The sequence below is a fragment of the Chiloscyllium punctatum genome, chromosome 3, assembly GCF_047496795.1.
Source record: "Chiloscyllium punctatum isolate Juve2018m chromosome 3, sChiPun1.3, whole genome shotgun sequence".
Classification (NCBI taxonomy): domain Eukaryota; kingdom Metazoa; phylum Chordata; class Chondrichthyes; order Orectolobiformes; family Hemiscylliidae; genus Chiloscyllium; species Chiloscyllium punctatum.
The window spans coordinates 153,450,537-153,473,402 of record NC_092741.1 but is presented as its reverse complement, the minus strand read 5'-3'; the positions used below and the strand labels follow the sequence as shown (position 1 = coordinate 153,473,402).

Genomic DNA, 22,866 nt, shown 5'->3' with positions numbered 1-22,866 from the left:
TTGTCCTGAATGGCTAGAAACAAACAAACTGCAGATGCCGGAATCCAAAGTAACCAGGTAGGAGGCTGGACGAACACAGCAAGCCAGGCAGCGTGAAGAAAGGCTACACCAGAAATGTCGATTTCTCCACCTCCTGATGCTGCCTGGCTTGCTGTGTTCTTCCAGCCCCCTGCCTGTCTACCTTGCCCTGGATGGTGTCAAGCTTGTTGAAATTCTGGAATGTCTGCAGCCATGTACAGTATTGACTGAATTCTGATGTCCATTCTGTTATGGAACTATCTTCACTTTTTTACACGTTTGTCAAACTCTGACAATACCTCGCTTTAGCAAATCATCTTTTTGATCAATTTTATCCATGAAATTTAATAATTTATCCAAACCTTCACCTATGTTCAAATCAACAGGCTCAAATTCTGTTGTTACTTGTTTTGTAACTGTGTGGCATTGAATGTGCTAAAGCCATTCCTTTTTTTGTCCTTTAGTAAGGAAGTAGGGTTGGTAAGGAACCTTACCCAATAATTTTCACAGGTTCAACATTCTGAAGTTTTTTTTCCAAATTACTCATTCATTACATTGTTATCAACCTTTGATTTACAAACAGTTTGACTTACAAATATCTGCTGTTACCAATGCTAACTATCAGAGGTTAAAATGTTGGCTAGACAGAGTTCATTCTTTTCTAGTTAGAGTTTTATTTTTATTTCGTAAACCAGAAACTCCAATAGCATTGATTGCATGTTCTCCCAAAATTTACTGGTATTTTCTTTTCAACCTGTTCATACACGTTATCTGATGAGATTTGATCTCGGACCTTCCAGCCCAGAAACACGTACTGTCTCACAAGATTCCTTAGATACAGATTAATTTTAGACAACCTACTCAGATGTGTTATGCCACATCTCTATAGCAGGTCAGAGTTGAACTCCTTGGGCCTCCATTGACAGAGGTAGGTTAATACCACCTACATACACACATATATTTTTTCACTCTTATTTCCTTCCTTTTAAATCCAGAGATGCTTTTACACACCACTAAATATATTTCTCCACCATCAAATTACCTGTGTTACTTTTTCCTTCAGATATTTTCTTAGCAACCTGTTAAGAGATGTTAGGTGGGACATGAACCCGGATTTCCTGGTTCAGAGGTTAGCACACTACCATCGCACATCAACCGTCCTTACCTTTTTCCCTTTATATTCTTTTATTTAACATATTTTGCTAGTCAACCCCTTCAGATACATTACTACACACCTCTGGAGGAGGTGGGACTTGAACCCGTGCCTCCCAATCCAGGAGTAAGGATGCTGCCACTGTGCCATCTTTTTCCTTTATCCTCCACCACTTAGTCACTCATGTTTTTGAATCAATTACCAATTTACATGTGCTGGCCCTTTTAGCCCTTAATATATAACCAGCATATATTCCTAGTTCCATTTCATTTCAGGCATCTCTCATCGACCCTGCTCTATGATAACATTGTTCATTCTGGTTTTTGTCTTTATGGTCAAATAAAAAAATGAATTATGCAGTAAACAGCCAAAATCATCATACAACACCCATAACTCTTCTCATGCTCCTAGCAAAATTAATGAATGAGAGCGCATAGCTATAGGATTAGCACTATCCTTGTACTGTAGTATTCTACATCAACAACTATATTAACGACACTGTTATAAGTTCATACTGTGCTCCAAATACTGAACTTCAACATTTTTGGTATTTGGTATGATTTACATGCATTTCTCCAATCTTCCAAAAAGCAGACTGCTTGACACTTTACTCAAGTCAGGTTACAAACAAATCACGTAACTAGTTTGCTTTGCAATAATAAATCATTGAATAAAGAAACATCTTTCATCAATTCCACTGCACTTCAGCTCGATACTGTCTTATCCCTCATTCCCCCAAAAACCAAAAGCATTGGTTGCATTAGCATTTCTGATTATTCTGAGCCTGTTCCTGTCTGTTCCCCTAATCAAATATTCCAGATTGGTTTGGTCATTTCCCTTGGAACCAGCGGTTTGACCTTTGAATCACTTGCTGTCTGTGGGTTCATAATTAGGGTTCCCAATTAAATGAGCCCTGAGTTTGTAGCCCTTAGGTACTATTTAATTGCTCTTTTCAAAAACAGCCAAACAGATATAATACGCCTGGACGGCTCACAAGAAAGTCATACCTGCATAACAACCCAGTCACTTACCTGGAATATTAACAAAGACTCCTTTTTCTCAAGTTAGAGTATTATGTAAAAAGCATTCAGCACAAAATGGCTCATCCATCTTTAATATGCATTTTCCATCCCCCTTATTCAAACTATTTAATCACAATGGACCAAACTTTAAACTAAATGTAACATTTTATAGTAAGTCATACTAAAATCCATAAGGAAACATTCATAAACCCTGAAACATGATATCCACCATGCATCCCCATTCACTTCAGTAGATCAAAACCTTTACACTTCTTTCAGTAATTTAGGCTAAAAGTATTTTTAAAATAAATAAGATTACACAAAGAAATACGAACTGTCAAACAAACAACATAGAGTCGTAGAGATGTACAGCATGGAAACAGACCCTTCGGTCCAACCCGTCCATGCCGACCAGATATCCCAACCCAATCTAGTCCAATCTGCCAGCACCTGGCCCATATCCTTCCAAACCCGTCCTATTCCTATACGCATCCAAATGTCTTTTAAATGTTGCAATTGTACCAGCCTCCACCACTTCCTCTGGCAGCTCATTCCATACATGTACCACCCTCTGTGTGAAAAAGTTGTTCCTTAGGTCTCTTTTATAACTTTCCCCTCTCACCCTAAACCTATGCCATCTAGTTCTGGACTCCCCGACCCCAGGGAAAAGACTTTGTCCATTTACCCTATTCATGCCCCTCATAATTTTGTATACCTCAGCCTCCAATGCTCCAGGGAAAACAGCCCCAGCCTGTTCAGCCTCTCCCAATAGCTCAAATCCTTTTCAGAGCTTTTATTGCATCCTTATTTAAAATGTTTAGAAAATAGAATCCAAACTAAATGTCCTTAATGTGCAGGTTCTTAAGTCCTGTCCAATTCTCTAAGAGATAGCATGTAAGCATCATAAAACTGCAGCACCAAACAAGAGACCAGAGACAGTATGTTCCTGTTAGGGTGAAGGGAAAGGCTAGTCAGTGTTGAGAATGCTGGATGACTAGAGAAATTGAGGTTTTAGTCAAGAAAATGAAGGATGCATATGTCAGGTATAGATAGCAAAAATTGAGTGAATCCTTAAAACAAGATAAAGGCAGTAGGAGTATATTTAAGAGGGAAATCAGGACGTTGCTTTCGAAAACAGGGTTAAGGAGAGTCCAAAGGGATTTTATAAATACAATAAGGACAAAAGGGTAATTAGGGAGAGAATAGGACCCCTTTAAGATCAGCAAGGCAGCCTATGTGTCGAACCACAGGAAATGGGGGAGATACCAAACAAGTATTTTGAATCAGTATTTATTGTGAAGAAGGACACGGAAGATACAAAATGTGGGAAAATAGATGGTGACATCTTGAAAAATGACCATATTACAGTGGAGAAGATGCCGGATGTCTTAAAACACATAAAGGTGGATAAATCTCCAGGACCTGATCAGGTGTACCCTTAAACTCTGTGGGAAAGTGATTGCTGGGCCCCTTGCTGAGACATGTGATTAATTGATAGTCACAGGTGAGGTGCCGGAAGACTGGAGGGTGGCTAATGTAGTGCCACTATTTAAGAAAGGCCATAAGGAAAAGGCAGGGAACTATAGACTGGTGAGCCTGATATCAATGGTGGGCAAGTTGTTGGAGGGAATCCTAAGGGACAGGATTTAAGTATATTTGGAAAGGCAGGGACTGAATAGGCTTAGTCAACATGATTTTTTGCGTGGGAAATCATGTCTCACAAATCTGATTGAGTTTTCTGAAGAAGTAACAAAGAGGATTGATGAGGGCAGAGTGGTGGACGTGATCTATATGGAGTTCAGTAAGTCATTCAACAAGGCTCTTCATGGTAGTCTGGTTAGCAAGGTTAGATCACTTAGGTTAGATCACTAGCCATTTGGATGCAGAACTGGCTTGAAGGTAGTGGTGGTTACTTTTCAGATTGGAGGCCTGTGCCCAGCGGAGTGCCACAAAGATCGGACCTGGGTCCACTACTTTTCTTCATTTATATAAATGATTTGGATGTGAACATAGGAGGTATAGTTAGTAAGTTTGCAGATGACAACAAAATTGGAGGTGTAGTGCACAGCAAATAAGGTTAACTCAGAGTACAACAGGATCTTGATCAGATGGGCCAACAGGCCAAGGTGTGTCAGATGGAGTTTAATTTAGATAAATGTGAGATGCTGCATTTTGGAAAGGCCAATCTTAGCAGGACTTATACACTTACCGGTAAGGTTCTGGGGAGTGCTGCTGAACAAAGAGACCTTGGAGCACAAGTTCATAGCTCCTTGTAAGTGGAGTCAGAGATAGATAGGATAGTGAAGAAGGTGTTTAGTATTCTTTCCTTTGTTGGGCAGAGTATGGAGTATAGGAGTTGGGAAGTCACGTAGCGGCTGTATAGGAAATTGGTTAGGCCACATTTGGAATATTGTGTGCAGTTCTGGTCTTCCTCCTATAGGGAAGATATTGTGAAACTTGAATGGGTTCAGAACAGATTACAAGGATGTTGCCAGGGTTGGAGGGTTTGAGCTACAGGGAGAGTCTGAATACGCTGGGGCTGTTTTCCCTGGAGCATCAGAGGCTGAGAGGTTACCGTATAGAGGTTTATAAAAATCATGAGGGGCATGGATAGGATAAATAGACAAGGTATGTTCCCTGGGGTGAGCGAGTCCAGAACTAGAGGGCATAAGTTTAGGATGAGAAGGGAAAAATTTAAAAGGGACTTAATGGGCAACTTTTTCACACAAAGGGTGGTGCATGTATGGAATGAGCTGCCAGAGAAAGCGGTGAAGGCTGGTATAAGTACAACATTTAAAAGATATCTGGATGGATACATGAATAGGAAGGGTTTAGAGGGATATGGGCCAAGTGCTGGCAAATGGGACTAGGTTTATTTAGGATATCTGGTCGGCATGGACGAGTTCGACTTAAGGATCTGTTTCCATGCTATACCGGAGGGTCGGTGTGGACTGGATGGGCCGAAGGGCCTGTTTCCACACTGTAGGGAATCTAATCTAATCTCAATGACTCATGACTCTGTGTACTTATGATTTCTTCAAAGTAGATGTCAGCTTTTTTTCCACAACACAGAACATAGCAATCCTTTGTTAAATATGCATGAAAATAATTGATCAACTTTACCATCTAGACAGTGTAATTGCTTCTTGATTAGCTGTGGACTTGTGTGTAGAAATAACCCAAGAGTGATTCACAGGCTCCTGCAACTTTCACGGTTCCAGTGCTAACGTTGAATACAAAATGTAATTTGACACAAATAAGATGCATGTAATTAAATTACTTCAGCTGTCAGTTGTCCAAGAAACTATTAGTTCCCTTTCCACAGACGTGTATTATCTCATTGTTTGTATATATCAAGACAACTAATAATCACAAATCACCTATTGTGAATTTAAAATTAATGTTAGAAATGGAGACAATCAAGATCTGTCTAGAAATTACAACATTTTCATTCTGTATAAATATGCTCCAAACAGGGAAGCCAAATTGATGAACTTTATATCATGAATAGTATTATGCACAAAGTATCCCTCATACCTACACATCTACCTCTGTTGCTTAAGCAACAACTACACATCATAATGAAATTTTGAATTGAATTGAAGATAGAGTGAAAACAACAGTTTCTCCAGGCACACCCTATAGAACATTTTCCTTTAAAATGCTTCATTTAACAGAGCAGTCACAACACTAGGTGGCAAACTAACCCTAAGTATTATGGTTTCAGCATGCTTTACAATGCCAACATTTACATGAACTTCAGCTTAAATCAGTATCCAATCCAATATCAATGAATTTAAGTGATAACACTCCAACTAATGAGATAGGTATATAATCATAGAATCCCTACACCGTGGAATTAGGCCATTCGGCCCATTGAGTCCACACAGCCCTCCAAAGAGCATCCCATCCTAGTAACCCTACACTTCCCATAGTCAAACCACCTAACCTGCACAACTTTGGATTGCAAAAGGAAACTGAAGCATCCAGAGAAAACTCACACAGATACAGGGAGAACGTGCAAACTTCACAGACAGCCGCCTAAGGTTGGAACTGAACCAAGATATCTAGCACTGCAGGGCAGCAGTGCTAACTACTGAGCCACTGTACCACCCTACATATTCATATCTATTTTCAATATGTGATATTAATTCTATAAATTGAATTATTGCATATGCACAGAAGCCTCCAAAAACTGCATTGATGCTGCATGTACAAATATTTGCTTAGAAAACTAAAACTGATGTCAATATGGAAAGTTCATTCCTATGAAAATAGAACCTCTTACCTCAAAGTCTGAATATCACTCAGGAGCACAGCAGTGGAACAACACTGATCTGCAGATGTTGAATATCTGTAACAAAAACAGAAATTGCTGCAAAAACTCAGCAGATCTGGCAGCATCTGTGGGAAGAAAGCAGAGTTAGTTACTTGTCTAGTAACCCTTAACCTGAACTGTCCATAGCTAGGAAAATCTGGTATATATGTTGAAGATGAGATTGGAGTAGTGTGTTTCTGGGAGGTGGTTGACCTGGACTGGGTAATGTCACAAGACCCCTGGATGGGGGGGCTGGAGAATAGGGAGCATGACTGGATGGGGGTGGGGGTGTCACCCGGGGCAGGTGTGATTGGGGGAAGGTCAGCTTGAGCACGTGTGGGTGGGGTAGGTGTGGGGAGGGGGAGGGACAGGTGTGCAGAGGGGAGGGGAATGGTAGGTGTGGAGGAGGGACAGGTGTGCAGAGGGGAGGGGGATGGTAGGTGTGGAGGAGGGACAGGTGTGCAGAGGGGAGGGGGATGAGAGGGACAGGTGTGGGGAGGGGGAGGGACAGGTGTGCAGAGGGGAGGGGAGTGGTAGGTGTGGAGGAGGGACAGGTGTGGGGGAGGGGGATGGGAGGGACAGGTGTGGGGGAGGGGGAGGGACAGGTGTGGGGGAGGGGGAGGGGCTGCTGCTGATGAGCGCGTGACCCGGGGCCCGGGTTAAATGGTGCGCGCCTCCTCCCCCTCTCTGTCACTATTACAATGGGAGCTGGGACAGCAGTTACTGCTCAGCCAGGGGCTAGATTGTGGATCATGGCATCGATCCTGCTCTTTGGGTGAGTCTGTGCGATGGGGAGAAAGTTGGAAACGGGATGGACGCTCCCATGTTTTTGCTAATTGCTTCTCCCTCTCTTTAACAGTTTGATATTATCGGTGTCTGCAACAGCTCCTGAAGTCTGGATGCAAAGTGCCCCTCCAGGTCAGTGTTCTGTCCAAAGATAGTGTTTGTTTTGTGCTCTGACTCTGAGCTGGTGTCTTTAATGTTGAAGAACTTTCTTTTAATCCATTATTGTAGGTTTGCTGAAGACTGAATGCCGCGACAGTGTCTTTTGGGTTGGACTGAATAAGGATTTTCTTGCCGGGAAGTTCTGGCAGATTAGCATTGTTGGTGAGTGTTGCTGCTTTACCTTGGAATCGGTGTGTAACAGATCTCTGCTCCCAATGTTAGTCTGATGGACCCATCCGTTGTATACCTTCCTGAGACTGCAAACAATTCCCTGCTCTTTTATTTTTACTTCACTTCCACCTATAAATAACTGGTTGCTTTTACAGTCTTGTAAAGTCTTAATGCTTGAATCTTTAAATGCTTAAAGCATTAAGCTTCGAACAAAACTTTCACCTATCAACCAAAAAGTGGAGTGCAGAAGTAACAAGGTTTTTTCAGATGTTTCATGGTGGTTTTCAGTTGCTGATTCCTCTGGATAGAGACCAGATTGTCAGACCTGTTTTGAATTAGTCCCTGCTCTTTCTGATCTTGCTTTTGCCTAACTTGGTATTCCCATTGAATCTTGATTTTACTTATGGTTTGATTCATAGTGTGTAAATATTCTGTGAAGGACTGTCTGTTTATCTTTGTACTTCTGAAAGTTGGGTTGTCTCTAAGTTGCAATTTGAATTTCCCTTGGATAGTCTTTGGAAGTCTACTGAGTTTAAATCAAGGTAAAAACAATGACTGCAGATGCTGGAAACCAGATTCTGGATTAGTGGTGCTGGAAGAGCACAGCAGTTCAGGCAAAATCCAAGAAGCTACTTGGTTGCTGCCTGAACTGCTGTGCTCTTCCAGCACCACTAATCCAGATACTGAGTTTAAATGTTGATTTTAAACAGTGGTGAAAGTAACATAAAGGTTTTTGATTTGACTGTTTTTTGGAGTTTGTCTGAACTGCTACTGACCAGTTTTTCTCTAATTTACAGGTTTGTTTTCTTTTTGGTCAGTGCATTGAGGTATAGGAGTTAGGCCATGTTGGAGCTGTACAGGACACTGTTAGGTCACTTTTTTTTTGGGATATGAAATTACATTCTCATCTCCTTTTTAGGGAGGATGTTGTGAAGCTAAGGGGAGATGCTGCAAAAGGCTGGGGGCATCTTCCCCTGAAGTGTTGGAGGCTGAGGTGGTGATCTTGGATGTTTACAAAATCATGAGGGGCACAGGGTGAATAAATGTATCTTCTCAGGTTAGTGCAGTCCAAAACTAGAGGGTATAAGCTCAACATAAGAGGGAAAATTCAAAAGGGGCAACTTTTCATGCATAAATGGAATAAGTTGAGATCTTCAAAGCCATCTGGATGGGTAAATGAATAGTAAAGGTTTTAGGGGTACGGGCCAAATGCTGGCAAATAGGACTAATCTAGAATATCTGATTGGCATGGATGAGTTAGACCAAAGGATCTGTTTCCATCCTGTACATCTCTGAATGCTACCAGTACAAGTTTTGTAGACTTGTTTATCTCTGAATCTAGAAATGATCATTAATTGTGTAGTAATGTCTGATCACTACATCTCCCAATGCAAAAATCAAACTGGCCACTTGTTTGTATTGTGGAGTATTAACACTTGATTTCCCCCTCTCCAAAAGTGATAGCTCACTGCTTAGTGATTTTGGTTTTTTAATAGAATTTTTTTTCAGAGCCAACTTACTTCTATATCACAAGTCAATATGTGACAACATGCTGCTATTTTAATCTGTAATGTGATTTTTTTTCCCTCAATTTTTTTCTTTCACTAGAAATTGATCCACTTGTTAAAAGTATCAGAATATGGGAGTTCATAGTCCATAACCGAACTGGAAGTTGTGTTGAAGCTGGATTATCTTGATTGGAGAGCACTTCCCAGACTAATGAGTTGATTGCATACTTAACTTTTTAAAATTATTTCTCAGAAAAGCCACACCAATGAAGTGGCATGCATCTGGCCCTGATGTTAATTAGCTGATCCAAAAGCCAAATTGCACCTCTAACTTATTGCAATGTTAGTGGAGCAGCATAGATCCAATTTATTGGAAAGTGTTTACTCGTCTTGGATGACTTGCACGATGACCAATTTAAAAACCATTGCAGGTAGTGTAATGGCATTAGGATCAAGGAACAGTAAAGGAATCATTCTATGTACTTAACAGAATATGGGAGCATGGAGTTTCTGGCTTTTAGTTCAAATTTTGATAGTTAAGGTTAAAATCCATGAAACTTCAGTTACAATTGAAGGGTAGTGTTGGTCATATGTTAAAATGCAACTTGACCTTTTGTACGGAGTTTGAGAAGGTGAAGGGACTAGAATGTAGTCTTGTGAATTGGGGAAGCTAGCTACATTGGGATTGTCTACATCCGTAGGCACTTGCATTTCTCTGAGCAATAGGCAGCTTTGAGTTACCCTGCACTCCTCTGATCCTGGAGAAATAAAACTTTGTATTGAGAAAACCCTCAACTGAATATCAGACCCAAGGCTGTGGAGTGTGTAGTGCATATGTAGGTTGACAACCTTGTGTCAGGAAGTCTTGGCCCAAGATGAGAAATTTCTCTACCACAAAATAGTTGAAGCCAAAATATTGATCCACTTGTTTAAAAGTATCAGAATATGGGAGGCAGGAGAAGCTCAGTTGGATGTTCGATGATGTGAAATGGTAAGTGAGCTTGAAGGGTCAAATGTCTATCTTCAGTATAACTTCCTTCTGAACTCCAAGGCCTACTTGAACAGCAGTATGCTGACTGGATGTAGCCACTATCAAAAAAACATCCTTGTTAAGCTGTGGTGCTCATCCATCATGGAATGAGCCACAATGGCATTGGAGTTGACTTACTCCATTGGAAAAATCATTCTAGGCTGTAGTTTATTGATCGCTAGATGGGATAGCTGCTCTCAGGTGGTCATTACTCATTCGGATGAGTAATCATGGATTTACAACATCACAACAGGAAGCTTTAGCCATGGATTAACTTCTGACAATACAGACTAGCTTGATAAACTTGAACCAAAATTCTGTTGGGTACAGAACATGCTAGTTATGACTTAACTAGCACTGCATGAATTAACAATCTTTAGCTTGATAACAGACTGAAGCTTATCCTAGCCAAGAGGGAGCTTGGCTGATCAGTCAGATTTGATTTTCCCACCTTCAATGATGTATATTGAGTTTTTAAATTTTTGCATATAAACACTGGCAATGGTGAGGCATCTTGGGTTCCCATACCAGCTGAATTGCTTGCTTTCTGAATACATGCTGAATAGCAGTAGCATGGGAGTATCACCTGAGTTCTGCTCCAAGCCACTGATCATCCTGACTTAATATCACTATAATGCTGTAACTGCATTGGACTCTACCTACAGCATGTGGACTGCAATGATTTCAGGCAGCTCACCACCTTCAAGGGCAATTAGGGATGGGAAATAGACAGTGCCAACCTCCTGTAAGTGAATTCCAGAATTAGAAATGTACCTTCTTAACACTTAGCCTGCTAATCCAACCTTGGTTGAACCAGATACAAAACTAGACTGCAAACATACTGACCAAGCCTGATATGCACAAACAGCAATCAAGCACTGTGGAGTGTTACAGGACACTAGTTTCTAGTCACGTTCACTTTCTGAATATTGTGGTCTCGGCCTGTTTCTAAGCCAGTTTTGGATCCTAGCTGCCCTGATTCTGACTAACTTGGCTGGTAGTCTGCAAGACCTTGTCAAAAAAAAATCAAGTTGATATAGACTGCATCAACTGCACTACCCTCATTGATCCATCTTTGTCACCTGTACAACTTAACCTGTCTGCCACGATCTTATGATAGTCATGCTGACTGTTTTTGATTTAACTCTTGCCTGTGTTTTTTTGCAATCTTTTCCCACCAATAGGGAATGTTGACACTGGGCTAAGGTTCCCTGATCTGTCCATACTGTCATCATTGAATAATTTCAGGCCACTAGCTGGCCTTCAGTCCTCTAACACACCTGTGACCAAAAGATTTAAAAATTCAGGCCCTTGCACACTCTCTCCTCCCTTGCTTTCCACAGCACCCTGGGGTATAGCTCATCTAGGCCCTCTAAACCAATTAATACACTCTCCATTGTGCTGTGTTCACCATGTATCACAGTCTCCTTCTCTGCAAAGTAATTGGTGAAGAAACCAATGACCACTGACTTAAATGTAACTTTAAATTGTTACAAAGTCCTCTGGCTCCAACTAATTCATTGCTTGGGTTTCACTTCCAGTTATCCCCTACTCTATACTTTAGCCTTTGGGGAAACAAATTTGAGGGAAACTTCTTCCCCTTAAACTAGTGCCCTGCAATCTTCATATACCCATTAAAGTTCAACCTCTAGCAAATAGCATGAACAGTCACTCCCTGTAAAGATGTTCACTGAATTGCTTCAGTACAACCCATTAGACTTGCCCAAAGCCAACCATTCTCTAAACAAACCCAGTGATCCTGGAACCAAAGCCCTTGGTCCTACACTGACTCAAGCTACACACCCATCTGATGCCTACCTTTTTTGGAGTGCTAGCTAGAAAGCAATCTTGGACTATGAGGATGCTGATTTTTCAATGTTGTCTACCTCCCCAAATTCTTGATGCAGGACCTCCTTTCTAATCATTGGGGGGTGGTTGTTCACATGGTACCAACATGCTGCAATCAGTGGCAGCTTGTCTGCAGTTACAGAAGCAGCTAACAGTCTTCCATGTTAGTTCTTACCATCTGCTCAGGTTGGTGCTGACTGCACTTCCCAGAAGAGACCATAACTCTTGCTGTTTTATGGCACAAACTCATCTTCAGTTAGATGCATTCTGGGGTTTTTCCTAACTGTCTGCTTTTCTTCCTCTGGTCATCTAATCCTTCCCTGACATTGCCTCCCTTAGTTGCAGGCTGACCACTTTTTTTTTTAAATTGTGCTATCCATGCAACTCTCTGCTTTGCAGATGTTATATGATGTCTCCAACTAATGTTCAAAGCCTGAACAACCCAGTGCTTGAGCTGATCAAACCAGTGATTCCTGCAGATCAGCTCATCCAAACATGCAGGAGCATCTACAGATGTCCTTAACACAAGGCTGAGCTTCCTTCCCGTAACTTGAGTTCTTAAAATCCTAAATTTAGACTCTTGTCCTTCCTCAATGCAACTTTAAAGTAGACAAAAATTTGCCCACTATCCATCGATCAGTTCATTTTGTCATTTGTCAGCCTTTTTGTGTTCCAAAAGGGTTCTTGTTTCTTTCCATTTTCCATCCCTCTAACACAACACTCACTTTCTACTCCATGGATTCTCAGGAAACTGTTTAAAAATCATGCTCTTTGCAGAGAAGAGTCCACCACAGGCAATTCAGCTTAATCTCTTTTTTTTTTCTTTCTCAGATCAGTCTGGCAATATTTTTCCTATCACACCAAGGTTTGCATCCCAGTGTGGTTATACAATTGCAGTGAATCACCAGAATATTGAATTTCGTGCCTCTGTCCTCAGCTGTTATGTCCACAATTTGGTAAGTACTTCTACTTCCAGTATGGAGGTACAGTTTCAAATGTGAATTTTTGTCTTGGCCACTATCAGTGAGATGCAAATATTGCTTCTGTTAATGTATCAATATTCCTTTTCAGGACAAAGGCAAGTGCAGGTTACTGATGCTTGTATAAACACCAATTTTTTTTTAATTTTTTCTGTTTCAAGAGACCTTCCTTCAAACAGCAAAAATGGGGATGGGTGAGTGAGGGGGATAACTAATGGAGATCTGGGCTCATTGTTGGTTTCAGATAAGTTCAATATGCTACATCCCTAAAGGACTCTAGCCTTCAAGCTTACCACATGGGGATATGAGTGGAAGTGCATAATATGAAGCTATTCCAGAATTAGATTTTTCTAATGAGTGATCAATTTTGGATTTTCTTGTATTGTGACCAGATGTTTCGATCTTAGGTACTGCATCTTAAATTTTTTTGCAGAATGATGAACAGTTCAGTCTTGTTATCCAAATAAAACTATCTGGAACTGATGTGGAAGCTTCAACATATATCCAAACTCTATCGTGTATGTATTCACCATGGGCTGCAAGGGAAATCTTTTGTGAAGAAAACTACATGCAGGTAAAAAACAGCATTGAATGTAGCTGTCCAGACTGAGAATGTAAGAAATATGGTGCAATGGACTTTTTTTAATCCTAGTCACTCAATACTATACTCTTTAAATATTTTAGATGTAAATGTGTTTTAATTCTCTTTAAGACTATAGAGAACAATCTTTTAGGCTATTCTGCCTTAATTTTCATCAAGGATTGATGTTTTGGTTCCAAACAAAGGCCAAATAGTTACTCCGGTTAAGAACCAACAAGGTGTGCGTGTGTAGAAACTCACTCCAAAAGAATTCACCTGTGCATTCTGGATAGTGTTTTTTCAGACAGCATGTTCCTATCTGACTACTTCATCTGTGCCAAACTTTTACATTTTAGCTTATGGTCTAGTGTGTTGTGCTCTTTGCCACAATCTTGACATGTGACTTGCATCTGTACTGTTAGCTACAGAAATGCAGTAATTATTTTTCAATTCCATACAGGTGTCTGTACAAAGAAATATACCAGATATAGACTATGCCCAAGATGCTGAAGATTGGGCTTTAGTATTTCCAGAAGTAAGTGTTCTTTTAAAAAGAAATTTTAGCTCTTCTAAATAAATGAATTGTGCTTAGTGCTGAAAATCATACTTTCTATAGTTTGACCATGTTTGGACACTTGAGTCTATATTTTAGCCTCCCATCTTAATGAACTCCTTTAACTGTCCCTGTGAACTATATACAGAATGCTGAAATCTCCAAATGGAGGGAATTGATGTTCTAATGAGTTGATGATCTTGTTAGGATCTGACATTTGATGCTACCCCCCCCCCCCCCATGATTCAATAGTTAATTACATAACTTGCTAAAATGAGAATATAAATTAACTAACTACAAACTAAGGAAAGCTGGAATTTGCCATACCTCCTGGTTCTGAACAGATCACTACTACAGACTTTAGTTTAGTGGCTGGTGAATGGTGTATATTCAAATCTAGTACAGAAGTTCATGCCTTGAGGCCTGCTTCCTTGCCTTTATACAAACTGGTGCTGTGCAACATAATGTCTGTAATGGAGAAAGGTAAGTATGGTCTTTTTTTTTTTGGTGTGGACTTCTCAAAGAGAACAAGAAAAGTACTCCAATATTGGTGCAAATTTTTCATATTTGACAAACATTAGTTTACTTTTGATATCATTGAACCTTGATGTCAAGTCAACTTCAAGCATTTTTGAGTTTTTATATTTGGACTCTGTCCTTTTTCCCTAACTCAATATATTGAATTCTCTAAGGAATTTCGGTATATGTATTTTGGGTGTTTTTTTTGGGGGGGGTGGCGTGGGGGTGTTGGTGTTGTGGGGGTAAACAGTTCAGTGCATTAGAGGGATAAAATGGAGAAAAGTCTTACTGTGACAAGAATCTAATCCCAAAGACAACTATCCAAAAGATAGTAACAGAAATGTTTTCTCCAAAGCAGTATGGGAGGGAGAAGGCATTCTGCATTACTTAGTAAACTGTAGAAGCTGTTGTGGATGGCCTAAATTTATGGAGCAAGCTTAAACAAGTGAGATGCTTTGGCATCTTAAAAGATTAAGAAACAAAAAGATAATGGAATCATATTAATACTGAAGGAAGCCTATCGCAGCTGTGTCATTGAACAACATTAAAATAGAAATGCGATGACACGAAGGCTGAAGGTAAAAGCCTTCAATCTAACTTAATTCTAGCGATTGTCAAAATCATTAGTGATCACAAGCTAATAGATCATGTGTTCTCATAGTACCAGGTTTCAGACGTTATCCATTCAGTACCACTGACTGATGCTTTTGTGTATTAAAGGTATATTTTTTACTTATTCAAATCATGTGATAAGTGTTCCATTTGACATGTTATGCCATTTTTCAAATTCCCTTCAAAGGTTCTTTCTGCTGTAGCAGTTTTACCATTCTTTGGGACTGATCCCAAGAAATCCTCCAGTGCAAAAGTCCCTTCCTCATATTCTGCTTTCAGAGCTTCTTAAGTGACTGAGATGAGGTTTTCAATTGCTTATTATGCCATGGTTACTGACAGTCCTGTTACTCTGCAGAAAATTTGTGTAAAGGTGCATTTAGGTTTCCTCTATTTCTAAATGATCTTGTTTAAAACCCTTTCCTCCAAGGAACTTTTTTTTTACTAAATCTTTTAATGTCTTCAAAATTAAGAATTTACATTTCCAATAGTTGAAAAAAGTACATGATATCAATTTTAAGTGGAAGGCCCTAACCAGTACAACTGCACAGGGTTTTCACCAAACTTGCAAGCTCAGATTTTTTTAGTGAGGTTTTTGTAGTGCTAAACTTTATCCAATTTTTTTTTTTTTTATTTAAAAACTGGATCCATTCTTAAAGCATTAAGTTGAGGTAGCAACTAAGTACATGGACTTTCCACCACTCCGCTTAGGGTGGTGAGGTAGGAGGAGCAGCCTGTACAAGTGTACAAACAAAGGAACCAATCTCTTCCTTCTGTTCCAGTGCTCGAGCATAGATGCACCATGAGTGGAATTACTTGTCCAACTTTTTGCAATGGTTTCATGGAATTTTCATTGTTTTTTTTACTGTTCTAGGCAAGTAGTGCAGAAAGTGGAATATGGCAAGTGGTATTTCACACTCCTGGTGACAGCCGGATTATGACTGTGAAAGAAGCACGTCAAATGAACTATGGAATCCATATGACAGTGAGTCGTATACTGCTTCGTGCTCCATATCATACTAATAAGGCTCAAACAATTTTGGTGAGTTCACTATTTAATTTCCTCATGGTGTTAAATTTTTTATAACTGAAACATTCAAGCTATATTTGAATATTGCTTGATGTGTAAACTAGTCACTTCTAATTAGGTCCATGGAATTCCTTTGACTGTAATCCGATCAACTACCTTCTACAAAGAGCATTGGATGGCTCTGCTAATTGACACTGCAGTGGCTTGTCCTCTTGGTAAGAAATCCAATGTTTCAACTTCACTATAGGATGGCTTCTCATACCTTCTAATGGGTAAATGTTAAACCATCTGACATTGAATAATAAATTAATGAAGCAAATCTGTTCATCTGAGACTTTTTTTTTCCCCCCAGTTTTGCTAGCTAACCCTTTTCTGCAACTGTCAAATATGGTACTTGGGTTTCTTTTCTTCCCCCCCCCCCCCCCCCCCCCCCCCCCAACATTCTACTTGCAATCTCAGGTTGGTCATAATTAAAACTGATTAATCAAATCAAATGTTACTTTCTTCCCTTTTTTTTCCTCTAGATGGTACTTCATTCACTGATGACCTAATCATCTGGACAGTACCAAGAATCTTCACTCCACTTGTCACCAGTGCAGTTCATCAGGACAACACCTCCATGGGAGTAAATGGGATCAAGTTGAATTCCACAACAATGGGAGAAAGAAACTATACCATTGATAAGAATGATACAGCCCTTGCTATAAGGGTCCCCATTGGAGCACAGGATGGATATTACAAGGTTGAGAAAATTGGCTTGGTGTAGCATCAAATAATGTCTATGCAATCTTCTATTTAAGATGCATTGCAATCTTAAGCTATCATGCCACCTAGTTTAAATCTCAAATTGAATCATAAAAGCCATACATGATAGACAAAGTTGGAATGCAATCTTTCAGGGAAGTGTTTACATTCTAATCAAGAGTTTCAGTCATCCAGTCCCTGTCATGTTTGGCTTTTTATGAACCCTTTTTAAATATTATCAATCTTTAGGACTGATGTTCTTAATTTTAGAACTTCCTCTAATGCACATTAGAGGAACACCACATGGCAGATGAGCTTCAGTTATATTCTGGGGCATGTCCATATTAAGGTAGGTAAATCCTCAGGAACTGATCATCTCTTCCAGAATGTTGGAGGAGGGTCTTGAATAAAACCTTCCCTCTTTCCTCCAGAGATCCCAGAGCACTGGAATAGCCAGCCTATTTTCAAGGGCAACAGAGATAATTTGGGCACTAAGTCTGAGCCTTGTCAGGTAGGAGGGAAATTTTTAACTGAAGATTCTTGCATTTTCCCATACTTCAGTGGGAAGAATGAACTTTGACTAGATAGCCTTGTGTGGGGAATGTTGCCTCAAAGTGGAGTTGAGCCCTCTGATTTGAGGGCAGGGTAGTAAACATCTACATGGACCCCATGTGACTTTTTTTCTAATAGCTTACCTTGCTAGAATGTGCTAAGTTAGAAAAATGGATACAGAACTACTGTTGTCAAGTGTCTTTTTTTTTCTAAACCAGGAGTAATGTTCCACAGGGATCAGTGGTGAGAACCCTGTTTTGAATGAATTTAAGAATGTAGGTAGGCTCTTGGGTAAGATTGTACCCAAAAGACTGGGGGATCTGTAGGTAGTGAGGGCTGCTGTAGAATACACTAGGATACAACAGGACTTGGCACATGAAGACTCCTCTGGACTACAGGCAATGCATTTTGAAAGATCTAATGCAGGAGGGAAAACTCTCAGCATCAATATACAGAAGTCTAGGCATGTTGGCTCAAGTGGATGAGGTGATCATGAAAGTATTGTTTGGGACTGCATAAAAATAGGCAAGTCATTGCAGCTGTATAAACTTTAATCAAGTCACACTTGGAAAATTAAGTACAGTTCCAGACAATACTAGAAGTATGTGGATATTTGTGTAGAAACAACACATTACCAGAATGTGGCTTGGTTTGGAACATATTAGCTATGGGAAGAGCTTGGACAAACTTTGGTTTGTTTTCACTTGGACATTTGAAGGGTGGGAGTGACCTGAAATTTACAAAATTGAAACATAGATCCTTCACAGGCTCTCAGCACACATGGTGGTAGGATTCACACTCCAGCTTACATAGAGACTGAAACCTTAACCCAGTGCCTTAGACTACTGACCATTTCAATCCATCTGAACAACTATGTGGGGAGGCAGGGTGGAAATAACTTAATGTTGGTCTGTTTTTAAATTAAACATCTGCTTTTAGAGCCATGTGGTGGATGGACAGTATGGTATAAAGTACAGCATCAATTTGTTCTTGGAGCACCTGTGGAAAGATGAAGCATGGGGACTGAATAAAATCAACGTGATCCACCCAGTTACTACACCCTTTATACCTCAGCCCTTGGTTCTCATTGATGGTATGTACTTGTGTAAGAAGGGAACAATTGATCAAATGGCAGGTTCTATCTTTTAAAAATGTAAACATGGCCTTCATATGTAAATGGTCATGTAATGAAGATCAAATATTAAAGTGATGGGTTGGTGCCTTGATCCACTGTAGGCTAAGTGGCAGAAGTACTATCAAATCATGAATCCTGAGATTCAAAGGGTGTTCCAATCAATGTACTTAACCTGGGAGGAATACTGTTCCCTTGCACCAGTCCATCTTTTGTAATTTTGGAAGGATCATTTAGTTGGTGAGGCTAGTAAAGAAGCCTCTTGGTTGCTTAAATGTTTAGGCCAGGAATGGATCTTTAGCTGAATTAATGTCTAATCACGACAATTTTTTTGTCACAAACACATCTGGTTTTTCTGTCTTTAAATATCCTTGAATCACTTGCTACTAGCAAATTCTCCACCTAGATTAAGTTAGGTATGTAGGGATAAACAAACATGGCAGTTCATAAATGGTGGCTGAAGTGTTGAAGTAACTGATCTGAACTGTTAACAGTCCATCCTTCCAATTGTTGCTAATCTCAATGTTCAGCTGAAATGAAACCTGTATGCTTGCACTGATCTAATGTTCAGCTAGTTCAATAGAATTAGATCATATATCAGCACAGGCCCTTTGGCTGTTACTGGTTTCACATGTCAGTGCAACAAATCTAAAGCCTACTACACAATTCCATTATCACATATCGAAAGACCACTTAAATGCCTTTTTTAATTTTCAGACCCCAAAAAGAAAATTCCATCTAACTGTTGTAAATTCTGGCAAAGACAAGTAGCCTGTCTATCCAACGGTGGTGGTTTTTACAGTATGTAGAATTGTAATTTTTAAATGTCTTCCAGATACCATTCCTGAGCAATGGCTATTCAATGTCTCATTGGGCAACTTCCTTCCGGATGTAGAACTTACTAAGCTCACTCTGGGCACACGGTCCTTCCCTGTGGATGAAGAAACCCTGATATTTAATGTGTACACTGGGACTAACCCAAATGAGACCACCTTAAATAGAATCTTCATCCTGGAAGTTCCCATGGAGTCACCAGTTGTAGACAGAAAGGTAATGGGATGTCTGGGTGAATGGCTTCCACATTGGGAGATGGTGCTGACTTGTGGCTTCCTCCTTCCAGTATATAGGTGACGGCGTTGAACAATATACCCTTGATGTCATCTACACGATGACTGTGGTTCCAGAAAATCTAACATTCACACATCCAGCTCACTTAATACATCAGCACACAATAGGTAGGTGGTTTTTGCCCTGCTGTAGACTGCAAACTGATCCATGAAAATGCTTTTTGAAGTAATATGAAATGTGCCTTTTGCTAGTACTTCCTGTGGCGGATGGCTTTTGTGATGAAGAGAACATGACCTTGATGGTGACACATGGAACGTCAGATCGGTACTGGATTCCTTTCATTGGAAACGTGCAGCTCACCCCTGACTCTGCTGCACAGAGAGGTTATCACCTGACAGAGAATGGTACACACTCAGTAATAACCATTCCCCGTGATGCAGCTGAAGTTGTTCATGAGGTAGTAACTATTTAACTCAAATCTCCATTTGTCTTAGTTTGTGTGGATCCCAACTAATTGTGGCTTCATTCCAGGCAATAAATGAGCAAGGTCTTCACAACAGGTTTGAGTTCAAATTCCGGGATAATGAAACCCTGGAAGTTCTGGTCAACTTTTCTGTTTCTTGCAGCTTTTCAATAAGTGACTTGATAAGTAAGTTCCTGACTTCGCTTGCTGTAAGCATCACCTCCTTGCTTAGTCTTGGCATCACTATAACGTTTTTTTTCTTTTGCCTTAATATAGCATGTTTCCCAAGTGGAAGAATTGTCATCACTGTTCTGAAGCTGGAAGCATTATTGGGAGTGGATGGGAAAATGATGCTGAAAGATAAAACCTGTAGACCAAAGGAGAGGAGTGCCTTCAAGGTCACATTTGATTTTTCTGCAAATACATGTGGAACGAGTAGAAGGGTAAGCAACAACTGGCTTCTATTGAAACTAAACTGCCTCTGGGACAATTCATGTTAAACATGATCTCACAATGGACTAATTGTGTTTCCTGTGGTAGTTTGAGGAGGACTACATGATCTATGAGAATGAAGTGGCTTTCTTCAAAAAATCAGCACCAGCTAGTGATCCGCTGTATCGGTAAGATTCTGGAGCAAGAGCTTGATTTTAATGTTTTGCTTTCCCTTCTGTGAGCATATGGAAATACGAAGTGACCATCTATGTACCTAGGCTTGCGGTATCCTGTCATTACCATGTAAATGACACTCTGCATCTTCAGTTTGAACACCAAGTGAATCCTCGGCCAACTGTTGTACCTGGATATGGACCTCTCGTCTTGATGATGCAACTTGCCAAAGGTAAATCAGCACCTACAGTAGCTTGATATTTAACACTTCCGTCAGAGGGATACATTTTGAGATCCCATCTGACTTGATTGCAGCTATTTTTAATTAAGAATTGGAATGAGGATTTTTTCCTTTCCACCCCTAATTTTATTGGACCTCTCTGCTTTGTTGGATGTTGGTTTGCAGATGTGTCCTATTCTGCCCTGTATGAGGAAGGTGACTATCCAGTCGTGAAGTATCTGACTGATCCTGTCTATGTTGAAGTGCAACTGCTACACAATGAAGATCCACAAATTGAATTGTTCCTGCAAGACTGTTGGGCGACTGCGTCACCGGACAGACGCAGCATTCCACAGTGGCCTCTAATTATCCACAGGCAAGTAGGAGCTGCTGCTTTGTAAAGGTGGAACAGTATTGACATCTGCCTTTGGGTGGCAAGTGACTATCTTTGTTTTACAGCTGTGAGAACAAAGCGGACTTGTATAGAACCACCTTCCACCCAGTAGCTGAGAGTGAGAGGGTTCAATATCCTGCTCACTTCAAAAGGTTTGAAGTCCAGATGTTTACTTTCACCTTGGGCAATTATACTGAGGAACAGGTGAGGATTGGTCCAATAGTGGTTTTTTAGCAGTATGTTTGTATTCAGCTATTGTTATCTCCTTCCTCCTTTTTTCTGTCTCCCCAGGTGTATTTCCATTGCAGTGTAGCCTTGTGCAGGAAGGATCCAGTAAATAGATTCCTGTGTCCAGGTCAATGTGTACCAAGGAAACAACGAATAGGTAATGCTTGAAGATGGGGCACCAAACCTGTGCTGTTTGCCTGTAATCCTGTACTGACCAGCTGTGTAATTACTACAGGGCGAAGTGCTGACAGAACCCACCATGTGCAGGGATATGTGTCATCAGGGGCTGTTCTGATTTCTACAGAATTCCCTACAGGAGAGAACCAGATGGAGCAAGGTGAAAAATCACTTGAACAGCTTAAAGGGAACTTTGTTCTTAATCTGTGATGCTGAAACCTCTTTCTTTTTTTAGATATGCAAGACCAGTCCCATTGGCAGGTGCTGCTGCTTGGAGGCTCAGCAGTGATTGCTTTTACTGTGTTCATATTTGGCTACAGAAACCATGGAGCTTGGTGATCTTTAACTAAAAGCTAATAACAAATTCAAATTGGATTTTTGTCTTTAATATCAAATCAGTGTACACTTGGCTATAAGTACAGCAGGTCAGGCAGCATCAGGAATGAGTTGACATGTCAGGCATAAACCCTTCAGGTTTATGCCCAAAACATTGACACTCTTGCTTCTAAAATGCTGACTGGCTGTGCTTTTCATGTACCATGCTGCTTTTTGTTTTGACTTTTTTGAGCATCTGCAGTCTTGACTCTCTCTCTAAATAAGCATCTGAGTCATAAATGGCTTGTCCTAAACTATAACAATTCTACTTTTATGGCAGTACTGGCTAGTAACGGGTTTGGCTGTAACTTAAGCCACAGTTTGCTTAAACTGGCCAATCTCTAGATGGCACCAAACCACTGTCACTTGGAGCCTGGGCTGTCAGACTCATGACTTTTTTGGCATGAACTGAATTCTCTCACCTTCTTGCTCAAAGTTGTACTATCACGACAGTATTTTGTCTGGACCATGTCTCTCTCATGTTGTAAGTTGCAATTTCACCAGGTCGCTCCTGTAGATATGGTGGCCCTGTGCTACCTGCTTAGAACAGATGTCTCCAGCAACATGCTAATATTTCAATTCAGATCTATTCCTAAAGTCAGCGGTTTCAACTTTAGTTGAAT

The 22,866-nt window shown here is 40.3% G+C and overlaps 1 protein-coding gene across 1 annotated transcript; it reads left to right on the top strand.

Moving 5' to 3' along the window:
* Positions 1 to 7,227: 7,227 nt before the first annotated feature.
* LOC140455174 (uncharacterized) lies at positions 7,228 to 22,215 on the top strand. The gene is made up of 22 exons (XM_072549883.1): positions 7,228 to 7,286; positions 7,371 to 7,429; positions 7,526 to 7,618; positions 12,845 to 12,969; positions 13,427 to 13,567; positions 14,034 to 14,108; positions 16,129 to 16,296; positions 16,403 to 16,499; positions 16,809 to 17,026; positions 18,520 to 18,673; positions 19,548 to 19,762; positions 19,833 to 19,947; positions 20,032 to 20,237; positions 20,312 to 20,429; positions 20,520 to 20,686; positions 20,784 to 20,863; positions 20,954 to 21,081; positions 21,256 to 21,445; positions 21,529 to 21,667; positions 21,755 to 21,848; positions 21,927 to 22,028; positions 22,104 to 22,215. Exons 1-22 carry the CDS (start codon positions 7,264 to 7,266, stop codon positions 22,205 to 22,207), a joined length of 2,811 nt encoding a protein of 936 aa, XP_072405984.1. The 5' UTR covers positions 7,228 to 7,263; the 3' UTR covers positions 22,208 to 22,215.
* Positions 22,216 to 22,866: the final 651 nt, after the last annotated feature.

Bases quoted from the DNA above. Each gene is read 5' to 3' on its own strand.
- LOC140455174 (XM_072549883.1), top strand. From the start codon at position 7,264: ATGGCATCGATCCTGCTCTTTGG. The intron at 20,238-20,311 runs GTAGTAACTATT...GCTTCATTCCAG, and splicing joins CAGCTGAAGTTGTTCATGAG to GCAATAAATGAGCAAGGTCT. The intron at 22,029-22,103 runs GTGAAAAATCAC...TTCTTTTTTTAG, and splicing joins AGAGAACCAGATGGAGCAAG to ATATGCAAGACCAGTCCCAT.